Here is a 22,023-nt window from a genome sequence, read left to right on the forward strand (position 1 = left end):
TATACAACCCATAAAAGTGTATTTCCAAGAAATGAAGATGTAACAAAGAATACAACAAATGAAGATTTATACATATATATATATATATATATATATCAGCTCAGACATATAAATCATGTGGATCTGCCAGTGCAGCACCATTATGTCAGAATATGCTAGTATGGATCATGAATTGGAACTCTCAGACTTTCCAACACAGGATGGTTGGAACCCCCAGTAACCTTTCCGTACACACAATTGTGGCCCTTCTGACCCCCCCCCCCCACAATATACTGTGGCAGATGCTATTCAAAGATGGAAGATCATGGGTGGAAATATACCAATGGAAAAAAAAAAAAAAAAAAAAAAACCGCCTCACAAAGCATGTTCAATGTACATATGTATGTCACCTGTGAAAAACATGATGGAGAAGTTCAAGGTGCCACGGGAACATCTGTCATTACATCAATCTGCAGGGAACTGAACAGTCATGGCTTCATTGATAGGGCAGCTGTGCATAAGTCAAAAATATTACAATCACCAATGCAAAACAGCATTTGAAATAGTGATTTAATTTAACATTTATGTACATTTAGTTTGACATTTATGTACTTACTACAATATATCAGTACTGTGGAAATGAGCCCTGTTAATAAATGTACCAATGCTTCATTATGTCGTACAGGACTAGTTTGTGGGCAGTGACATCAAGAAGTTGGACTTGCTGGCTCAATACCATTCAGTGGGATAGCCCAGACCACAATCTCATTGAATGGATGTAGGGTAATTTGGAATGCCATATTAGGCAATAATCAAAACAGCCTCTTCCACGCTGGCTGTTGTTGCAGCAGCTTTTCAGTAAGAATGGAGGTGAATTCTAGCCAATATCTACTGCAAATTGAAAGAAAGTATACTAAAGAGGGAATGAGTTTATCATACAGACAAAGGTGGCCTCACCATGTTTTAGGTTTCTGAATTAGAAACTAGCATGAACTGTAGGTGTGTGCATGTCTGAATACTTCTGGTCATATAATGTACCTAGGCCTATGTAAGTTAGCATTATGACTGATGCCGTAAAGTGCCACTTCATGCTGAATGCTTTATTCAAGTGCAGAAATACTGTTAGGCTTACTGCAGCATATTCTTAGCCAGTGTTAGCCAGTAAAATAATTTAACTACAAATAGATACTGAATATCTTTGATTACAAATAGATACTGTAGCTTTCGAGACAAATCGTGCCTCTTTTTCAACAGAAAAATTGAAACTTAATTATTCTAACGGACACAGTTATTCATGCAGCATTCTAGCTCTCGTTGCGCAACGAGAGCTAGGCGCAACGAGATTTCTAGAGTGAGGACAGACTTAATCAATTGTGGCTACCCAACACACGTATTAGACAAGTGCTTATTGCAAGCACAGGAGCTCACAGTCCACCTGAGACCACCACCAACTCAGGCCAATATACCTACCGCCTACATTCCCTACTATCCAGGCATGTCGGGTCAGATCTCGAAAATCCTCAGAGAATACCGCATAAAATGTGTGCAGTTGCCTGTTAGAAGCTTATGTTCTCTAGTTTCGAGTGTAAAGACCCCTGTCACCCCTCTCTTACGCAGCAGTGTAATATACCGCATAGCCTGCAAAGACTGTGACACTTGCTACATAGGAGAGACTTCGAGACCGCCTTGCAGAACATGACAGAGCGATTGCTTTACTGAGAACGACCAGTCCACAATTGTGGAACACTTCTAGTCCCCCCACTATGACCTCAATCCCAAGCGGGACTATGAAATAATTGACCACTCCCAACACTTTCGCCACCGCCTCTGGTTAGAGCCACTCAATATATTGGGCAATTTGAGAGCCATGAACCGCTGCAAAGGCATGAGACTACACCCCATCTTAGAGACAACCGTTTTATGTCTAGACAAGCACTGGAGAAAAATTGTGCACGTCGGTGCAGCAACAATGAACACCAGTTTAATGATTGAATGACCTACCTTGTGCCCTCGCACGCCTCACTGCATGCATAACTGTGTCCGTTAGAATAATTAAGTTTCGATTTTTCTGTTGAAAAAGAGGCACGATTTGTCTCGAAAGCTACAGTATCTATTTGTAATCAAAGATATTCAGTATCTATTTGTAATTAAATTATTTTACCGGCTAACACTTTCATCATTTACCACGGATCCCAGTACAAGAGGCCCATTTGTCCTCACTGCTCATTCTGCTATAATGCACAAGACATGTTCTGAAAAAAAAAAAAAAAAAAAAAAAAATGGCATGTAGTACAAATGTGCTCTTAGGGACATGTTCCACAAAAGCTGTAAATTGTTACCCATTTTCAAATTTATTTTTATCAATACATATTACACTATGATATATCGTTGTCATCATCAGCCATTTTCAATCCACTGCAGGGTGACGGCCTCTCCAGCAACTTTTCAGTTCCTTCTGGTTTGTGCAATGGCCATCCATTTACTACCCACCAAATCATGAATTTCATCTGTCCATCTCCTTTGTAATCTTCCAGGTTTTCTTTTAGCTCCTGCTGGGTACCATTCTGTTATTTTCTTAGTCATCTGTCATCATGTCTTCGAGCTATGTGTCCTGCCCAAGTCCATTTTAGTTCTTTAGTTTGATAAGAATGTCCTTTATTTGTATTTGCTGCCTAATCCATATGTTTCTCTTCTTATCTAACAGTCTGATTCCTAATATAATTCATTCCATTCTTCGCTGTGTAGTTTTCAGCTTCTCTTCCATTCTTTTGGTGAGTGCCCAGGTTACACTTCCATAAATCATGGTGGGGAGTATACATCGGTTCATTATTTTACATTTCAGACAAATTGGGATATTGCTCCTCAGTATTTGACCATATTTCTTGAATGCTATCCATTCGAAATTTATTCTTCTCTTGACTTCCAGTCATTTATCATTATTACAACTAATGACTTGTCCAAGGTAAATATATGAATCCACCTTTTCAATTACTGCTCCTTCAATGATTATATCTCTTTCTGTGGCATACTTGTTCATCATTACTTTTGTTTTAGCCATATTCATCTTCAGTCTGAAATCCTTACTAATTATGCATAACTGATAAAGATTTTCCTCTAATTCTTTGGTATCATGGCTGATGATTACAATGTCATCTGCAAATCGTAAATGGTTTAGGTACTCTCCATTTACATTGACTCCTTTCTGCGACCAGTCCAATCTTTTGAAAGCTTCTTCAAGGGCAGCAGTAAACAACTTCGGAGATATTGTCTCCTTGTCGAACTCCTTTCTCAATTTTAAATTTGCTACTGTTTTTGTCTAATCTAATAAAGGAGGTGGCATTCTCATATATTTTCTTCAAAATCATAATGTATGGGGTCTTTGCCTTGTCTTTCCAGTGCCCGAAACATTGCCTTATGCTGTATGGAGTTTTATATTCATTTGCTTTCTCCATTAGCTGCGATATTACGTGAAGGTGATCCATAGTTGAGAATCCTGCCAGCTTGCTCTTTCGGTTGATTCTTATCAAGTATTCTTTCTAATCTGTTAGTAATGACTCTTGCGAACAACTTATAGATGTGGGACAACAAGCTAATTGGTCTATAATTTCCAATTTCTGATTTATCTCCTTTCTTATGCAACAAAATTATGATTACTGTATTCCACTCCTTAGGTGTCACGCCTCCCCTAACGTATTTTGTGAAGGGAAGGGTCTTGCCAGTTTGTGTCATGTCTCTTCCTTCCAATTTTAAAAACTCTACAGTAACTTTACCTTCACCTGGAGCTTTCTGATTCTTGATTTTCTTTAATGCATGTTCTACCTCATCAGGAAGGATATCGGATATGTTGCATGTGTTGCTAAATTGTGATCCATCTTCCCCACTGCTTGCATCATTTCTTCGCTCCTTATATAATTCTTTATAGCAGTTCTTCTGCTATTTGAATTATGCCTTCTCTGCTATTTATAAGTAACACCATCACTATTCTTCACTTTCAGTATCACTTGTCTTTCTGTATTACTGCTCATGATTGCTGATTTAAGTCCTTCGTTTTCCTTAATGCTTGTTCTACTTTTCTTGTGTTAAATCTTCTTATGTCCTCTCTGAGTCTCTTTCTAATGGCTTTGCATAACTCAGTATACTCAATTTTGTCCTCATCAGTTTATCTTGCTCTTCATTTGTCTTTTTCGGTTCATCACGACAAGTGTTTGACTAATTTTTCGTCTTTGGATTTCTTTTTACCTCTAGGTTTCTTGGGCTTTATCACTTTCAGAAAGTTGCAGTATTCTTCGTCGATATCTTGGTCCTGAAACGTCTTCAGAAGCTCAAACTTATTCCGAAGTTCCAGTACATACTGATTCTTATTTTCTCTTCTGTTATCTCAAAAACCTTTTAATAAGTTATTCGAGTCAGTTTTTTCCCTTTCTTTTCTTACATCTATATCAAGTGTGCATCTTACCATTCTGTAATCACTTCCAACATTTACCTTGTTTAAGACGGTATTGTGAACATCGTTCACAATATATCATCTGTTAGTGAGTAAGAAGTTTATTTCATTAGTTGTTAATCCATTTGGGCTCTTCCATGTCCACTTTCTGTTCACCATTTTCTTGAAAAAAGTGTTCATTACTGATTGAGATTCTGCAAATTCCACAAGTCTTTCTTTCACCTCTCATTTATTTCGTCAATTCCAAAATTTTCTATAGTTTCCCTTTCTGCATTGTTTTGTATGGAGTGATATATACAATATTAAAAATCAAAGCATATTAAATAAAAATTTATTAAAATTAAACATACACATGACCATACTGTTTCATTTTTGATGTCTAATTTTTCAACTGGAGGATGTTGGGGAGGCTTTCTTGTATTGGGGTTATTTAAAGAATGATATAAGGTCAGTTGCCTAGCTTGCTTTTCCTCCCCCCTCTTAAAATACAGTAAACCCCCGCTATTTGCGGGGGTTACGTTCCTGAGAAATGTCGCGAATACCGAAAATGCGAATACTGAGTTAGGGCTCCCATAGTAATAAAGGGGTTCCGTTCCAAAGTATGAAATATATAAGAAAAACTAGTCTAAAATTTTGTCTATGTATGTATTATATGTACCTTCATAATATGACTATGTACATACACAGTACATAGTGAAATGCAAGCATATGGCATCGAAATGAAAATAAGAAACAATTTAATATTAAATGTAATATTTATTAGAAATTTCAAACAAATCTTTCAAACCCGCACCTTTGCTTGCTAGCAAAAAAAACATCGCGCCAGTGCTATCACTAGTTTCGCTAAAGTGTTGATAAAGGAGTTTTGCCTTTTCGCGAATGATGAGTGAACTCAACGGAATTTTATTTTGAGTTTGGTCTTCTATCCACAGATTTAAAGCTTTTTCCATTTTTTCTAATTTAACATCACGAGTTACAGAGCAAATTTTTGAAGCAATTAGCGCGTTTTCACGGACACTACGGCGGATTTTTTCTTCCAATTTTTTGATTGATCGTACCGTTGACTCATTGATTTTATAATGTTTTGCCACTGAGGAGACACTTTCACCATTAGAAATTTTGTCTAATAACTCAATTTTATTCGCTAATGTCATCACCTTCTTTGATCTTTTCACATTTCCCTTGTTATTCGTAGCCATATTTTTGTAGGGGTTAGAAAGAACTTGTCCACAATAAAGTCACTTTCTTCCGTTAACACACTCGAAAAAGTCTGTTTTACACTGCAAAATGGTAGATTTATCACTTTTGTAAGCATATCAATTTATAAATTGATAAATTTATTCAATTTATAAACATATAAATTAAAAGCAAACGACGAAACCTTCCATGACAAACGCATAACACATACTGAACAAGGATTAGCGAGAAACATCCACGCTCGCGATTTTGTCACCCCTCTCCCCCCCCACCCACTGAGCGCTGTTTTGAACGGGAAAGATAATTTTAGTCACGCCCATGCTTTTTATGGCGGAAAATATTCACGGCGCTTTAAAATTCACATTTTTTTAGGTTTCATTTTATATTGAATACGCGAAACCGCAAATACAGATACCGCGAATAGCGGGGGTTTACTGTATATCTGTAATTGTTCATCGATCATCCCATTTTCTTTTGAATGTGCATGCTTCTTTCAATGCATGGATCAATTTCAGAAACCATTTTTACCAAACAATCAGCTGTTTTAAAGCATGCTGCCAATTCCCTTATATAAATTGTTTCCCGTCAATTTTCTGTTTGTTCATTATCTGTCATTGGGTGCCAAATCATCCTGCATTTCTATTGCACAATGATTTAGCATGCTGTTAACTCTTTTCCATGGCTTGACAAAAGTTCATCAATGTTGCCTGTTGTAATTTCATTAAATCCTGCTTTTTTTTTTTGGACAAGCTATACAATCTCTTTAGTTTCTAACATCAATTAAGCTATTGCATTTACTAAGTTGCACTACCACTTTTTGTAAATAATAAGCCTTAAATGTTGTTATGATGCCTTGGTTCATAGATTGTAAAAGTACCACTGAATTAGGAGACAAAAAAATTATTTTTATGTATAAATGTGATATGTTCAGATTTATGTGTCCAGGTGCACTGTGCAATTGTTGTCTAGATTGTTTTTTTTGTTATAATTTTCCACAAATGGCACAAAGTAATCATTAAACCAATGTGCAAAGGTATCTCTCATCATCTATGTGTTTTTATTGCTTCGGCAAACTACGAGCAAGGTGTTCATGGCAACATGTTTTTAAAATTCTTGAATTATTTGCAGTGTAAGGCAATAATGGTTTTAATTTCGCATTACCACTGGCATTTTCTTTCAAAACAATCCAGTTTCATTAAAATTGAAGACTTGCTTCGGATAGCCACCTTTAAGAAAAATATTTCGAAATTCTACCACAAAAGTTTTCCACTTCCTCATCTGCACTAGCAGCTTGAACATGCAAATGCACCATCCTTAGGTTAAATATTTCCTTGAAACCTGAACTCTTGAAACCATCTGCAAGTAGTGTTAAAATCTGTGCCCAAACCATTTTGGTTTAATTTTAGTTCTTTAGTCTGCATTAAAGCAGTCCTGAACTGTGTACCCTTTTGCCTTTTGTCAGATATCCATGCATACAAATGTTTCTCCACATCACGCATTACAAAATAAAAGAGTCTTACAATTTTTAAAGCTGTAATAGAACAAATAAATATTTTGCACATTCCTTTATTTTATATTATTTTTTTCATTCTCTTTTAAAGTACACAGTCAATTCTGACAAATTAAGAGCAGGAAATCTGCATTACTTTTAGTGACTGTTCAAACTTGAAAACTTCCATTTTTATTTCAATATTTCATAATTTCTTTGTTTTTGTAGCACTATCTTCTAATTTTGCATCTATCGTTTAGAGTTAGTAAGATTATGTATATGGAACTGTATATAAATTTTTACACAAAAAATATATAACAAAGTGAAAAATGCAACACGCATTCATGGACAACCATAAGCTGAAATGATGCTAGTGAGAAAGAGTATAACATGGCCAGCATGAAGATTTTCTTAACTTAACTTGCACATAACTTTGAATTTTCATGAGTGTAATGGTTGAAACACATGTTATAAGAAGGATGAGCCATACCCAGAAGTCTGGATGAGGAGGAGGAAAAAATCTGGAGACCTGATGGGCCATAAATCCTTTTAAGTGTGCTTTCCTTAAAAAAACAAAACAAAACAAAACAGGAGAGTCGCACTGAAATTCCACATCTTTAAAGTGGGTTAATATATTTATTATGTAGTGAAGCCAGCAGTTTCCTTTGCATATCATCTGTTGCATACTCTACCACCAATGTTTGTTTGTTTGTTTGTTTGTAACATTATTTAAAGCTTTTTTTAAAAAACTGACATTGTTAAATGGTATTTCATTTACCAGTAAATTAAAACTACAATACAGCTGAATTTGGCAACATGAGACACAGGTTCACAATAACTGTATTACATAGCAAAAACACACACACACACACACACACACACACACACACACACACACACACACACACACACACACACACACACACACACACTCTCTCTCTCTCTCTCTCTCTCTCTCTCTCTCTCTCTCTCTCTCTCTCTCTCTCTCTCTCTCTAATGCCTTTTTTTTTTGTTTTGTTTTAGGATGGGACAAAAGAACTCATATGAGAAAACTACCATGATACCAATGAAAAAATTTCCATGGCCCAGTGCATGCTGCTGTTTGGGAGCAGTTTCACTTTTGAAAAATGTGTGCTCAATGGATTCCTTGGTGTTTAACAACAAAAACTGAATGGAGATGAATCCTGGGTGCAACTATTACATACCAGAAAGCAAATGTGCATCATACATGTTCACCTAGGCTAAAGAAAGTCCATACCCAAACATCAGTAGGGAAAAGTATTACTGTATTCTGGAGGGAAGAGAAACAGTTATGAGTGAAAAAATTGTGTGACGTGCTTCTGAAATAATTAAAGCTAGTAATCTGAGAGAAAAGCTATGGTTCTGTTGTCCTTGGATGCATGCTGCAGTATGATAATGCACAGCCTCATATCACTCATTCTACAGAGAATCAAACACAGAAGATGGCAGTTGAGGTGTTATCCCCTCCTTCATATTCACTAGACTTAGTGCCATGTGATTATTACCTTTTTTATGACAACTAAAAGATGCACTAAGAGATCACTTCTTATCAGCTGAAGAGATAAAACTGGTAGTGTACAAGCAGCTTGAATTCCAATCACAAAACCTCTTCTTTAGAGGAATCCAGGCATTAGTGCAGCACTGGAGGAAGTGTGTTGAATGTAATGCGGGACTACATTAAAGAATTACATGCGTACAGTCCTGCTTCCACAAGAACGGACAAGATCACCACTATATATAGTCTACTTAAGTGGAGGGATTAGTGAACTAGGGAAAAAGAGGATGAATGTAGATATTATATTTCTATTATAGACCAATATTGGAATGAAATCGGAATGAATTCTCTACATTATTTCATTACATTATATTGATGTTGTTATTTGGTTTTTAAGAGCATTAGCAACTAAGGCCATATTGCTCCAGGGATATGTGGTGGTCATTCCCTGACCTTTCCACATCCTCTGTATTTGGTAGTCACGGGTTCGAACCCCGGTCTAATCAAGAAGCGTGTGCTATGCACTGCTGCTCCTGCCCACCTGGCTATGGAGGCGCCTATATTGATGTAATTACTTTTGTTTAAAATTAATATAAAAACCAAAGTACCCTAATCACCCCATCACCACTTTGCTTCTAAAATAGAAGGCATCTGTTTGTGACCTTGAAGAGTTCATTCATGTGGCAGTATGACAATAGTTTCCTTGTTTGTGAAATACAACTTTTATTTATTATTTTTTTTATGTGAACCCCAAACACGAGGGGTATCAGAACCCATAGTACTTAGTACCATGCTTGGGTTGGAAGTTGAGAAGATGAAAGAAGATATTTGTTGACATTGGACTTGAACTTCTGTAGACTAATTTTCAGGAAAGAAGGAAGGTTGTTCCAGAAAACAGCAGTTGAATGAATAAACGAGGAAGATGAAAAGTTGGTTCTGTGAGTTTGAAGTTGGACAGTAAATGGATGTTGGCTGGTGGCGGCAAGTGTTTGGACTGTTTTGAAAGAGAGAGAGCGGGAATTATAGAAGCCAATTCAGAAGAACAGTGCTCATGGAAGTATCTATAGAAAAGGCATGCAGCAGAAACAGTATGTATATGAAAAAGCGAGTGGAGAGACTCTGTTAGAGATGAATCATTAATTAACCTAACTGCCCTCTTCTGAATGGAATCAAGAAGCCTGAGAGAGGTTTTGGGGGCACCACCCCAGATGTGGGAACAATATTCCATGGCAGAGTGGATTTGCGATTTATACAGAGTGAGCAGCTGTTTGGAAGAAAAGTAATGCCGAGAGTGAAAGAGAAAACCAAGTTTTTTAGGTGCAGAGGAAGCAATATTTGTAATGTGCTTGTGCCAAGAGAGATTAGAAGTCAGGGTAATCCCCAAAAGAGATATATCATTTTGCCTAGAAATCGGAGTGTCACTAAAGATAAGCATAGGAGCAGAAGAATCCTTTTTGCGAGATATAAGACAAGACTGAGTTTTAGAAGGGTTGAAATCAACTAAGTTGTCTTTGCCCCACTGGAGAATTACCTGAAGATCGGCATTTAAGGAATTGGTAGCAGATTTTCGAGAAGCTGAAGCTAATTGAGCAGGACAAGGTTTCTCAAAATGGAAAGTGGAATGCAATGTACTATCATTGGCAAAACTATGGATAGGATTTCCAGTCAATGGAAGAAGGTCATTAATATACAAGAGAAAAATTAGTGGGGGAAAGAACTGAACGTTGGGGGACACCGGCATTAGTGGAGAAGTTAGAACACAGAGAGCCATCTGCCATCACCCTCAGTGAGCGATCAGAGAGAAAACTGGATAACCAATTACTAAAAACAGTTGGCAAACCATAAGATGGAAGCTTGTTTAGAAGACCTTTATGCCAAACACGATCAAAAGCCTTTGAGATGTCAAGAGCAACTACTTGTGTTTCACAGAACCTTTCCATTGAATTAGTCCATAAATGGGTAACATAAGCCAGAATATCACCAGCGGATTGACACTGATGGAATCCATACTGGCGACTGTTGATCAGATTTGATTTGATTTGATTTAAGAGTTCTTGGCGCAAGAGCTACTGTGGCTAAAATGCGCCTGTAAGATTTAATTTATCGGTTTTGTTCTAATTGGTATATTGCTGCTAATAATTTCCAAGAGTAATAGATAATACTTAGTTTTATATTTGATTATAGTAATTTATTTTCTTGAGGAACTGAAAAACATCTGCTATATTTTTTCTATCTTCCAGTATGGTTTTGAGAGTGAGAGGGTGATTTTGTTTAGCTCTTTGAAGGAGTTTCGGCGATCATCTGCAAAAGCTGGACAAGTAATCAGTACGTGTTCTACTGTTTGTTGTGTGTGACAGATAGGGCATAGGGGGGGATCTTCTCCTCGCAAAAGATAAGAGTGACTGAAATACGTGTGTCCTATCCTTAACCTAGCAAGTATCACTTCATCGCGCCTATTTTTCTGAATGCTGGATTTCCATGGCTGGAGTAATAATTTAATCTGATGCAATTTGTTAGTGGTAAGTACTTGCCATTGCTGCTGCCAGTGATGTTTCCCACTGCGATCAATAACGTGTTTGTAGTCAGAGTAAGAGATATATTCTGATGCAGAAATAGTGTTCTTGGTTTCTTTAGCAGCTCTGTCTGCTTGTTCGTTGCCATGTATTCCGACATGGCTTGGGATCCAGCAAAATCTAATGTTACGATGTTGTTCAAGGAGTTTTGATATTTTGTATTGGATCTGCTGTTGTAGTGGGTGTTTGTTAGAACTGATATTTTGTATTGCCATCATGGAACTACGGGAGTCAGTAAAAATTATGCTGTTTTGAAAACTTGAATGGTCGATTTCGTTTAATGCTAGCATAATGGCTTGCAGTTCTGCAGTACAGATGCTACAGTCTTTTGGGAGTTTTTGAGCCAATGTGATGTCAGAAAAGTAAACTGCCGCTCCCACATGAGAATCAGTTTTGGATCCATCTGTATATAGAAAGCAATGATCTGAAAACTGTGCCTTATAAGCAGCGTGCAGCTGTTGATGGTTTATATGAGAAAGGGTTTGTTTTCCCCAAGTGTGGAAGGAAAAGTCGCATAAAGGTTGTCGGATTATCCATGGTGGGGTAGACTGCTTCGTCAGTAGAATTATGTTATCCAGGTTAAGCTCTCTACTGAGAAGAAGGTTTTTTAATCTCACATTCGCAGGTTTATTGATTCTTTGTTGTTGCTGATAATGTTGTTCCCATTCAGAAGTAAAAAGCGTTTTCTGTAGAGGGTGGTCTGGTAAGGATTTTATTTTAGCTGCGTAAGAGAGTAATTGATTTTGTCTTCTGATTTGCAGAGGAGGTTCTTGAGCTTCGGCGTACAGGCTCTGCACAGGTGAGGTGCGGAAAGCTCCAAGGGCTAAACGTAGTGCGCAGTGATGTACCGGGTCGAGCCATCTCAGAGCACTAGGTCTTGCCGAGTCATAGACCGGGGCACCATAGTCTAGCTTAGACCGAATGAGAAGGCGATATAAACGTAGTAGGATTGTCCTGTCTGCTCCCCAGGATATAGCGGATAGGACCTTCAAGATGTTCATTTTCTTCAAACAGTGGACTCTTATGTGACTGATATGTTCTAGGAAAGTCAGTTTTTTGTCAAAAACTAATCCTAAGAAACGGACCCTATTTTTAACTGGGATGATCTGTTCTTTCAGCTTGAGTTCTGGGTCAGGATGGAGATTCCTTTTTCTGCAGAAATGTATACATGCAGTCTTTTGAACCGATATTCTGTATCCATTTCTTTCTGTCCATTTTATGACTCTGTTAATGGCTACTTGCAATTGCCGTTCTATTGTTCTCATATGCTGCGCTTGATAAGAAATGCGGAAATCATCAGCATAAACTGTTGTAAAGATATTGTTTGGGATTTGTTCTATTATTGTGCTGAAGTGGATTGCAAAAAGTGTGGCACTAAGTACAGATCCTTGAGGGACTCCTTCTTCTTGATAAAATACATTGGAAAGTGTATTGTTCATTCGAACTTGGAAGGTCCGATTCTTAAGGAAATTGTATATGTAGAGGGGTAGATGTCCTCTAAGGCCAAGTTGATGTAACCTTTTAAGTATACCATATCGCCACGTGGTATCATATGCCTTTTGGATATCAAAATTAACCATGACTTGGTGTTGTTTCCTGAGAAAAGCATTTCTTACTTGATTTTCCAGTTGTATAAGTGCATCCAAGGTACAGCGATTTTTTCTAAAGCCAAATTGTTCTGGGTTGAGAAGATTATTATTTTCTAGATACCATGTTAGTCTATTGTTGACCATTTTCTCTAAGATCTTGCCTAAGCAGCTGGTCAAAGCTATGGGACGGTAGTTCTGTGGGTCTGAGAGATCTTTTCCCTGTTTTGGGAAAGCTAGTATTATTGAGTGGTGCCATTTGTTTGGGAAAGAATTTTCAAGGTATATTTTGTTGTATAGATCTAATAGGGCTAATTGGGACTGTTCATCTAATTGTTGTACCATTGCATAATGGATTTCATCAGGACCGACTGCGCTGTGTTTCACCTGTAGCAGAGTTTGTTTTAGTTCTGCTGCCGTGAGTGGCAAGTTGTATTGTTCACACTGATTGGTAGAAAAGTTTAATTTTATTTTTTCGGCCTCTTTCTTGTACGTTTTAAAAGCTGTGGGGTATGTACAATTAGCAGATGTATTTGAAAAATTTTCAGCAAGCACGTTGACTATATCTAAGGTGTTTGTAACCAACTGTCCCTTCCAATTTAGCAATGGAGAGTGGTTTAATTGAGAATTGTTGATCATCCTTCTGATCTTTTTCCAGATAAGTGTAGTTGGTGTGGAAATAGTTATAGTGGATGCAAATTTCATCCAGGCAGCTTTTTTGCTTGTTTTTTGCACTTTCCTGACCTTGCCTCTGGTTCTCTTGAATTGTATCAGATTTTCTGTTGTTGGATTTTTGCGAAAAAGGTTCCAGGCTCTATTTCTTTCTTTTTTAGCTTCCTGGCACTCTTTGTTCCACCATGGTTTTGGATATATTCTGATGTTAGAAGATGTTTTAGGTATTGTCTTTTCCGCAGCTTGAAGCATACTATCAGTAACATAGGCTACTGATGTTTGTACTGATTCTCTTTTAATAATGTTGCGGTCTAGCTTGGCTAGTATCCTGAATGTTTCCCAATCTGCATCATATATTTTCCATCTGGGGTGCCTACTGGCTTGGCATGGCGTTTTTTCCATGATTTTCAAAATAATGGGGTAGTGGTCACTGCTCAATGGAGTCTCGTGCACGCTCCATTTAGTCATAGGGAACAGTGTTGGGGAACAGATTGATAAGTCTATTGCAGAACTGCTTTTTGATGGAAGGTGGAAATACGTGTGTGTGCCGTCATTTAAAATCATTAGGTTGTTCTCGACAATTAATTTTTCTATTTGCTTACCCTTCTGGTCTATTTTGTGATCGCCCCATAGTGGGTGATGTCCATTTAGGTCACCTAAGATGCAGAATGGAGGTGGTAGTTGAGTGATCAGCTCTTCGAAATCTTTAAATCGGAATTCTTGATTAGGGGGTAGATATACTGAGGCTATGGTAATATTGAAGCCTATCGCTAGATGGGCTGCAACTGCTTCTAATGGTGTGTTCAATGGTATTGTTTGGGAGGGGACATGTCTGTTAACTAGTATTGCAACTCCTCCTCTCGCTGTTCCATTCGTTATGCGATCCTTTCTATATGTGATATAATTTTTGATTATACTATTGTCCTGTGGTTTTAAATAGGTTTCTTGTAGGCAGATACTTAGTGGGTGGTACTGGGTGATGAGATCTATAACATCATTAGTGTTTGAGCGAAAACCTCGACAGTTCCATTGGATAATCGTGTCTGTCATTTGGGGTTAGATGTTCCCTGGATTGCTTCCTTGGGGCTGATTTATTTTTGTCTACCTTGGTTTTGTCTTTTTTTGAAAAATAGGGTCTACCCATATCCATTTCTTCTTCAGTAAAGATTTCGAGAATTGGTTCCTCTACTTGGTTTCTTGCATCCGTGTCCATTTGTTCTGCAGTCTTTTTTCCTGTACTACCTATCTTTTCTTTGTTTGCTTTTCTTCTTACATTTTCTGAATTATCTGGTGGGAAAGATAAAGGAGTATTGATTATCTTTTCTTGTTTTTGTGAAGGAGATGGTTTGTAAAACTCACGAACCCATTCTGAGATGGATTCTCCTGGGGGGATTGTAACATCCGTTTGCGTGCCGCAACATTTTGAATTGGGTAGTTTAATTTCCGGAGCCTTTTTGATTGTGGTAATCTGCGCATAAGAAGGTTTGTTTGCGATATTTACTGTAATTGCCTTTTTAGCTTCCTGATATGAAACTCCATTTTCTGCTTTGTATTTTTGTATCATTTTTTCCTTCTTCCAAATTTCACACTCCCTTGAATATGCAGTATGATCTCCTTTACAATTTACACATTTATGGGATCCAGCTGTGCAAGTAGAAGTGGCATGTTCTTGCGAACCACAGTTTCCACATGTTAATTTTCCTCTACATACTGTCTGTGAGTGACCAAACTTCTGACAGTTGAAACAACGGAGAGGATTCGGGATGTATGGTCTTATATTGCAGTGTAGGTATCCAGCTTTCACTGATCTGGGTGATTTGGGCGTGTTGAAAGTGAGTATCAGATTCCTGGTGGGGGTGATTATCCCTTCTTTTTTAATTGTAATTCTTTTAACACTGATGACTCCTTGTTCCTGAAGTTCCATTTGAATTTCCTCTTCGGGCACATTTAGAAGGTCCCATTCCGTAATGACACCTTTTGAAGTATTTAATGTATTGTGCGGGGATACTATTACTGGTATTCCTGCAAAGGTTGTCATTTGTAATAATTTTTCTGAGTGTTTAGCATTGGCCGTTTCTACCAAAATGTCGCCTGATTTTAGTCTTTTAACTTGTTTTGGTGTGCCAACATAACTCTCAAGAGTCTTTTGTATGAGAAAGGGTGACAATTGTCCTACCGCTTTCTCAGTATTTGAGTGTACAATAATATATGTTGGAGAAATTAAAACTTGAGAGTCAGTTTTTAATCTCTTTGTGGAGACAGATTCATTTCTATCGCCTTTTCTGATTGTCTTAGAGGTGTCTCCGAAAGAACTAGATTTCTCATATCTTGGATCTGTTCTCTTCGGGTCTGTTGACCCAGTGGATTCCTGGGTATTGGAGTCAGTTCGCTCCATTTCGCCCTGAAAGGGAGAGCTTGTCCCTTCCAGGTTACCGGCCCCGCCACGTGGAGGCAGGAGCAGTGCCGCCCTGTGACCAAGCACTAGGTTAGTAATTAAGATATAACAGAAAATAAAAGGGAAAGAGAAGGTTGCTTTCCTTCTTATTCTAGTAAAGTTGCTTTCTTTACTATGGATTATTTAATTGTGTGTTAATAAATGCTTTAAATAAGGAAACGATTTCTACTTCAAGAAAGAGCGCTAATTCAGAGCAAAAAATTCACTTGATCACAGAATCGCTTGGCACTTGGGGCCCCGTTGATCAGACGGAAGGTTTCTAGGTAGTTTAAGAGTTGGCAGTTAATTGATTTCTCCATTACTTTAGAAAGAGTAGAAGTAATTGCAATGGGACGATAATTGGATGGGAGGGATTTGTCACCCTTTTTAGGAACTGGCTGGATATGAGCAAATTTCCAAGCAGAAGGAAAAACACCTTTGGAATAAGAAAGTGAAAAAAGGCGGCAAAGAATAGGAGTAAGTTCAGGAGCACAGGTTTTAAGAACAAGTGGAGAAATACCATCAGGACCTGGAGCTTTCTTAGAATCAAGATTCGTCAAAATCCTCCTGACATTCTTTTGACAGAAGACCACAGGAGGCATTGAATGGAGCGTGTTGGGAATGGTGGGAGGTGTTTTACCAAGATCATTAATACACGAGTTGGAAGAAAAATGGGATGCTAGCAGGTCAGCTTTATCCTTGGCTGAAGTGACAACAGAACCATCTGGTTTTGACAGAGTTGGGAGCAGAGGTGGGCAAAAGTTGCGGCCAATAGCTTTGGCAAGAGACCAGAATGCTTGCCTACCATTAGGGCAAGAAGCAAGTTTTCTACTCTTAGCCTGTTCAACTCTAGTTTGGGCTGATTAATAACTGCTTTACAATTGTTGCGAGCTTTGGTGTAGGCAGAAAATGAATCTGAAGATTTGGAAACAAGCCAATTACAATATGCAACGTTCTTCTCTTGAAGAGCCTTAGCACATTTATTGGAAAACCAAGGTTTAGATAAAGGACGAGATTTTAAAGTGGAGTGTGGGATAAAGGATTCCATTCCTGCAAGAATAATTTCACTGACACAATCTGAGCAAACGTTGACATCAGAAGTTTTGAAACAGTAATCCGACCAAGGCAAAGATGAAAAGCAATCTCGCAGGTCATCCCATTTTGCATTCTTGTAACACCAAACAACTCGAGGTTGGGAATAGCCATGAGATAAAGGTTCCATTGGAGAAGAGACAATCACCAAGTTGTGATCTGAAGTGCCTAGAGGACCTCTCACTTCTACCGTGTATTTAGAAGGGTTGTTTGTGAGAAAAAGATCAAACGTATTGGCTGTATGATTAGGATTGTCCGGTATTCTTGTAGGTAAATGAACAATCTGTGCTGGGTCATTAGTAATTGCAAAAGCCTCAGCATCTCGACCTGCTGGGTCTGTGTGACTAGGAAACGGAAGCCAGCTGGAATTGTGAACATTAAAATCACCAAGGAAAATTACCTCACTAACCTATGTAGTTTTCACTTCAATGACACTTGAAGCATTTACAAAGAAAATTTCTGTTCTAAAATCACCATAGTATCACTAAGGATCAAAGCTAACAACTCCCCTTACTCTTGCCCTTGATATACCTTCCAGAAAACCAAAACAATCTGTGACCCCTGCCACTGCCAACAATCCTAATGTTGACAGCCCAGCACTGTTCCTTTCAGTTATTCAATCATTCCATTTAAAGACAGTTATTTCTATGTTAATTACAACAGTTTTCAACAACTTCATTATTAAATATAGGCAATACAGCCTGTATCACAAGGGATTATAATGCTGCCAACTCAAAATGAATTATACTACACTGTCCCCCATCACCACAGATTTAACTCTGTATTAGTCTCAGGAAAATTTGAAAAATCAACAAAAATAATTCAAAATTGTTCATTTTCTGATGCCACCTATAATTTCAATCCTTTCTAGACACAACTGTGAAAAATTCATGTTCTATATTAAATATAAATATTTTTAATGAATTCTTGAAAATTAAAAATTTAGACCTGTCAGAAAGCAAATGCAAATTAAAAAACCATACACCCTTCAATCTACACTTTGATTCAAGGAGATTGCTTCACTAACAGTAGAGCTCACTGCATGAAACAGGAAGTGCATGTGTAAACAGTTTGATTCCAGACAGTGCATCAATGTTACAATTCCAGGCAGTGTTATCAATTGGAGGAAAGTGTGCAGCAGTAAAGTGAATTTTACTATCAATATTTTTTCATGACAGTGTGGTCTGTGCTTGTTAACAGGAAATATTGTTTCTACAGGGATGGGATACACTTAAACAGAAAGGGTGCAAGAATATTTGCTGATGCTATCGAGACAATATTACATGGGTCAGAAACTGCTAGCTTGGTGGGGGATTCACAGATTAAGATTAACAGTGGCAGAAGTGGAAGTGATTCTTGCATTGGTTCTACTGGAATGAGTAGCAGCCTGGACAGCAAATTGCTCGGAATTTCAAGAACTGCTGGGAGTCATCATGAAACAAGTAAATACATGGGCTGTGATATGGATAACTAAGAGTAAGAACAGGTGCATGCATACTTGCACTTTACCCCAAAGGCTCACATCTAGTGAGTATGGGCTTGGCACACCCAGGGTCCTGAGTTGGATATCATCATTCTTCTCTTTCTTGGTGATTCCCCTTCTATTTCTCTCTCAGGGTAACTCAAATTTTTTTTTTTTTTTTTTTTTGGTGCAGCATAAGCCTCAGGTTTCCTTGCACCATATGGCTAATAATAATCATAATAATGTTCACCAATGCTAGGAGCATAGTAAATAAATTTGATGAATTTGAAGTGCTGGTCAAGCCATCAAAGGTGGATATTGTTGGGGTATCAGACACGTTGGTGTCACAAAGATATGAGGAATATAGAATTGGAAACTGAGGAGCACAATGTGTACAGAAAGGACAGATAGGATAGGAAGGGAGGAGGGGTTATGCTGTAAGTTAAGAAACAAAATCTAAGGCAGTGCATCCAGTTGAAATTGGTGGACTGTGCAATGTTGTCAGTTTCCCTGAGAAAAAAGCACTGGGAAAGAAAAAATGAGGGAAGACTGCAACCTTTCAGACCCCTACATTTTCAGACCCCTACATAATACTAATAATAACAATAAACGAGGGGGATGAGACCAGTGTAAATTAAAGAGATTTTTTTTAAGTAGTCAGTATTAATATTAAGAAATTAAAAAAACGGAAAAATTCTTAAATTTGTGAGTATATCTAATTATGACAATAAATTTTTGTTTATAGATATCAAACATACAAATTGACAGAGAGTACAGAGAAGAGTACAGTAGCTGCTTTCACCAGTTCAAAATTGAACTGATGAAAGCCAAAACCCACAAGAAATTCACAACAGAACGTTGGACTGAGCATCCTCAGTCTTCAAGAGCAAAAAATGCGATGCCAGACTTCTGAAGGAAAAGTATTTTCTTCAACCACAAATGGAATCACCCTGATTCATGATCAGAAATGCCCATATGCTGCTAAACTGATCTAGGCCTTTATTTAAAAGATGCACTAAGAAGCAGACCAGACTTTATACATCATAAATTTGTGAACAATGTGGCTTCATGTTTCTGGTCTGTTGAAAAAAAGCTTAAAAGGCAATACAGTAAGACCGCTGTATCTGTGGGGAGTACCAATATGTTCCAAGACCTACCGTGGATGGCTGAAACTGCAGATATAAGCGAACACCTGCTGACCCCATATATAACGTGATTTTCTTGAACATACATATGTATAATAAAGTTTAATTGATATATTAAGCACACAGTAAGACATTATTATTATCATATTTAATGTTGGTAAAGTACAGCAGACTCTCGATTTACCGGGATACTTCAAGACTCCAAATTTAAAAAAAAAAAAAAAAAAAAAAAAAACTAGAAATCATAAAATTCAAGCAATAACTAGAAGAGGTATAAACAGATATTTTGCTAGTCATAAATAAACAACAAGAACTGCCATATAAATCGTCATTGGGAGATTAGTGTACCTATAATGTACACTATCCCCACTGTCTTCTACACCTACCGCTCAAAACAAAAAAAAAAAAAAAAAAGAGACCAAATGTTTGGTTTGATTTAGTATGTCACGTCAATTGTTGTGTTCCGTTGCACTGCAAAAGGACAAATTTTGTTTCGTTATTTATGTCAGGGATGTCGAAATTGTTTTTTTATAGTAACTATTTATTTTATTTCATTTTTTTTTTTTTTTTTTTTTGCGAAAATGATGGGCAAGTGCAAGAGCTGTGCTTTCAAATTAAACAAAAACTTGAAATTATTCAAAAGTTTGAAAACGGTGCATCCGTTAAATATCTAAAGAACTATTATAATGTTGGTGACAAAACCATATGCGACATTGTAAAAAATAAAACGGAGCTATTCAATTTAAAATTGACATCATAAAAAATAAAGGGAACCATCGTATTGGACACGTGAGTAGTAAATGTTAAGTTTTTTCGTTTGTTTTTCCGTGGTTAACTGCAGGTAATTGAATCAGCAGATATGGGGACACAACTGTAAATTCAGTTTGGAACAAAAAGTCAGTACAGCATCCAAAACAGCTTTCTAAAGAAAGAAAGAAAGAATATACAAATTATTGAAGCAACATGGTGCATGCTCAATTCTAGAGGCAACTACCTTAAATTTTTCAAATATAAATTAATTTTAAAGCCTTAAAATATGTTTTAATTGAATGGTCTTTAGTAGTATTTGACACGAGTATAATACATACCTCTAGCTGTTCGGCTACTTCTTGTAGCCCTCCTTTAAGATTTTTACAGCTTTTCATCAGATACTTTACATCATAGATAGTTGGGAAATATATCCGTAAAAGTTCAAAGAAATCTGATTCTTCTGGTGGTAAATTCTGGTCAGTTAACAGTTTTAACAAATAACCAAAGTCATAGCCACTGAAAACAGTATAAATATAAATTATAAACATTGGTCATTAAATGCAAAAACATGAAGTAAATGAAGAAAAGGATGTTATATTTACACTAAGTAATGCAAAAATGTTGATGAATGCAAATGTGTTCATCAATCCCCCCCCCCCACCACCCCATTTTTAACTCACCAAACTTTTCTGTTTTTGGCAGATTTCTGATTTTCATGTTTTATCCCAAGCAAGTTTTCTTATCTTCCTTCTGGATTTTAGCCAAGGTTTCTTTCTTTCTTTTCATATTTCAAATATTTTTATGTGTTATGTTTATTTATTAATGGGAACTTCAAAAGCTGCTAGTACGGTTTTGTGTGATATACTTATTTGTAAATGATTATTATTTGCTTTTAAAATTGTTTGTTGTAACTGTGAAGTGGAATGGAGCAATCCTTCTATCTTGTAGGGGAAGAAAGTTCTCTCCCCATCCCCAAAGTGTGTACTTTGATCGTCAGACGTTTATACAACAAAAAGTATAATTAGCAGAACTAAGTTGATATATCAGAATAGCAGGTATCACAGAAATCAAGAGGATGAATACAAGTGAGCTACAGCAAAGCAATATAAATACAGATCAATTTATTCTAGAAGGTAGTAATAGCTTTAAGTCTAATTTGGAAGAGTGTTTAATTGTATAGGAAGCATTATCAAATATATCTGTGCATATTAGCCCAGCTGAAAGCTACACACACACACACACACGCACGCACACACATTCTAGAAGGTTTGATATTGGAAGTGACTATGTTATATTAAGCAAATTAAAATGCTGATTAGTGCTAAAAATTGATGATCATATGAGTATCAAAAATTGATGCTCATATGGCTAGAATGATAAAGTTATATGGAGGTCTGAAGATAAATTCAGCATGCCATGGTGGACTCAAGAAGTTAAAGAGGCAGTTTCAGAAAAGAAAAGAAAAAAAAAAAAAAGACATTTTTTTGTAAATAAGTATAATAAACCTCTAGTGCATTATAAACAAAAGTGAAAGAGGATTAAAATATGTGTAAAAAAATGGACAAAAAGTATCAGGAAGACGGAAAACAAGAGTCAACATAAAAGAGAATAATATTTTAGAAGTATGGAGTACTTTGATGATTTGTTACAAAAGGAGCTAAAGACTTCACACATTTTATATTGT

The 22,023-nt window shown here is 37.0% G+C and overlaps 1 protein-coding gene across 5 annotated transcripts in view; it reads right to left on the reverse strand.

Annotated features, from left to right (window-relative positions):
• Positions 1-22,023, reverse strand: part of LOC150081971 (CCR4-NOT transcription complex subunit 7-like) — a 180,867-nt gene that overhangs the window by 17,107 nt on the left and 141,737 nt on the right. For all 5 annotated transcript variants that reach the window (XM_090379867.1, XM_090379865.1, XM_090379870.1 and 2 more), the window contains one exon: positions 20,678-20,855. In XM_090379867.1, coding sequence (XP_090235993.1) covers positions 20,678-20,855 — 178 coding nt within the window. The remainder of the gene's footprint in view (positions 1-20,677; positions 20,856-22,023) is intronic.

Source organism: Mastigoproctus giganteus, chromosome 8 (genome assembly GCF_048544385.1).
Source record: "Mastigoproctus giganteus isolate SK-2022 chromosome 8, ASM4854438v1, whole genome shotgun sequence".
Classification (NCBI taxonomy): domain Eukaryota; kingdom Metazoa; phylum Arthropoda; class Arachnida; order Uropygi; family Thelyphonidae; genus Mastigoproctus; species Mastigoproctus giganteus.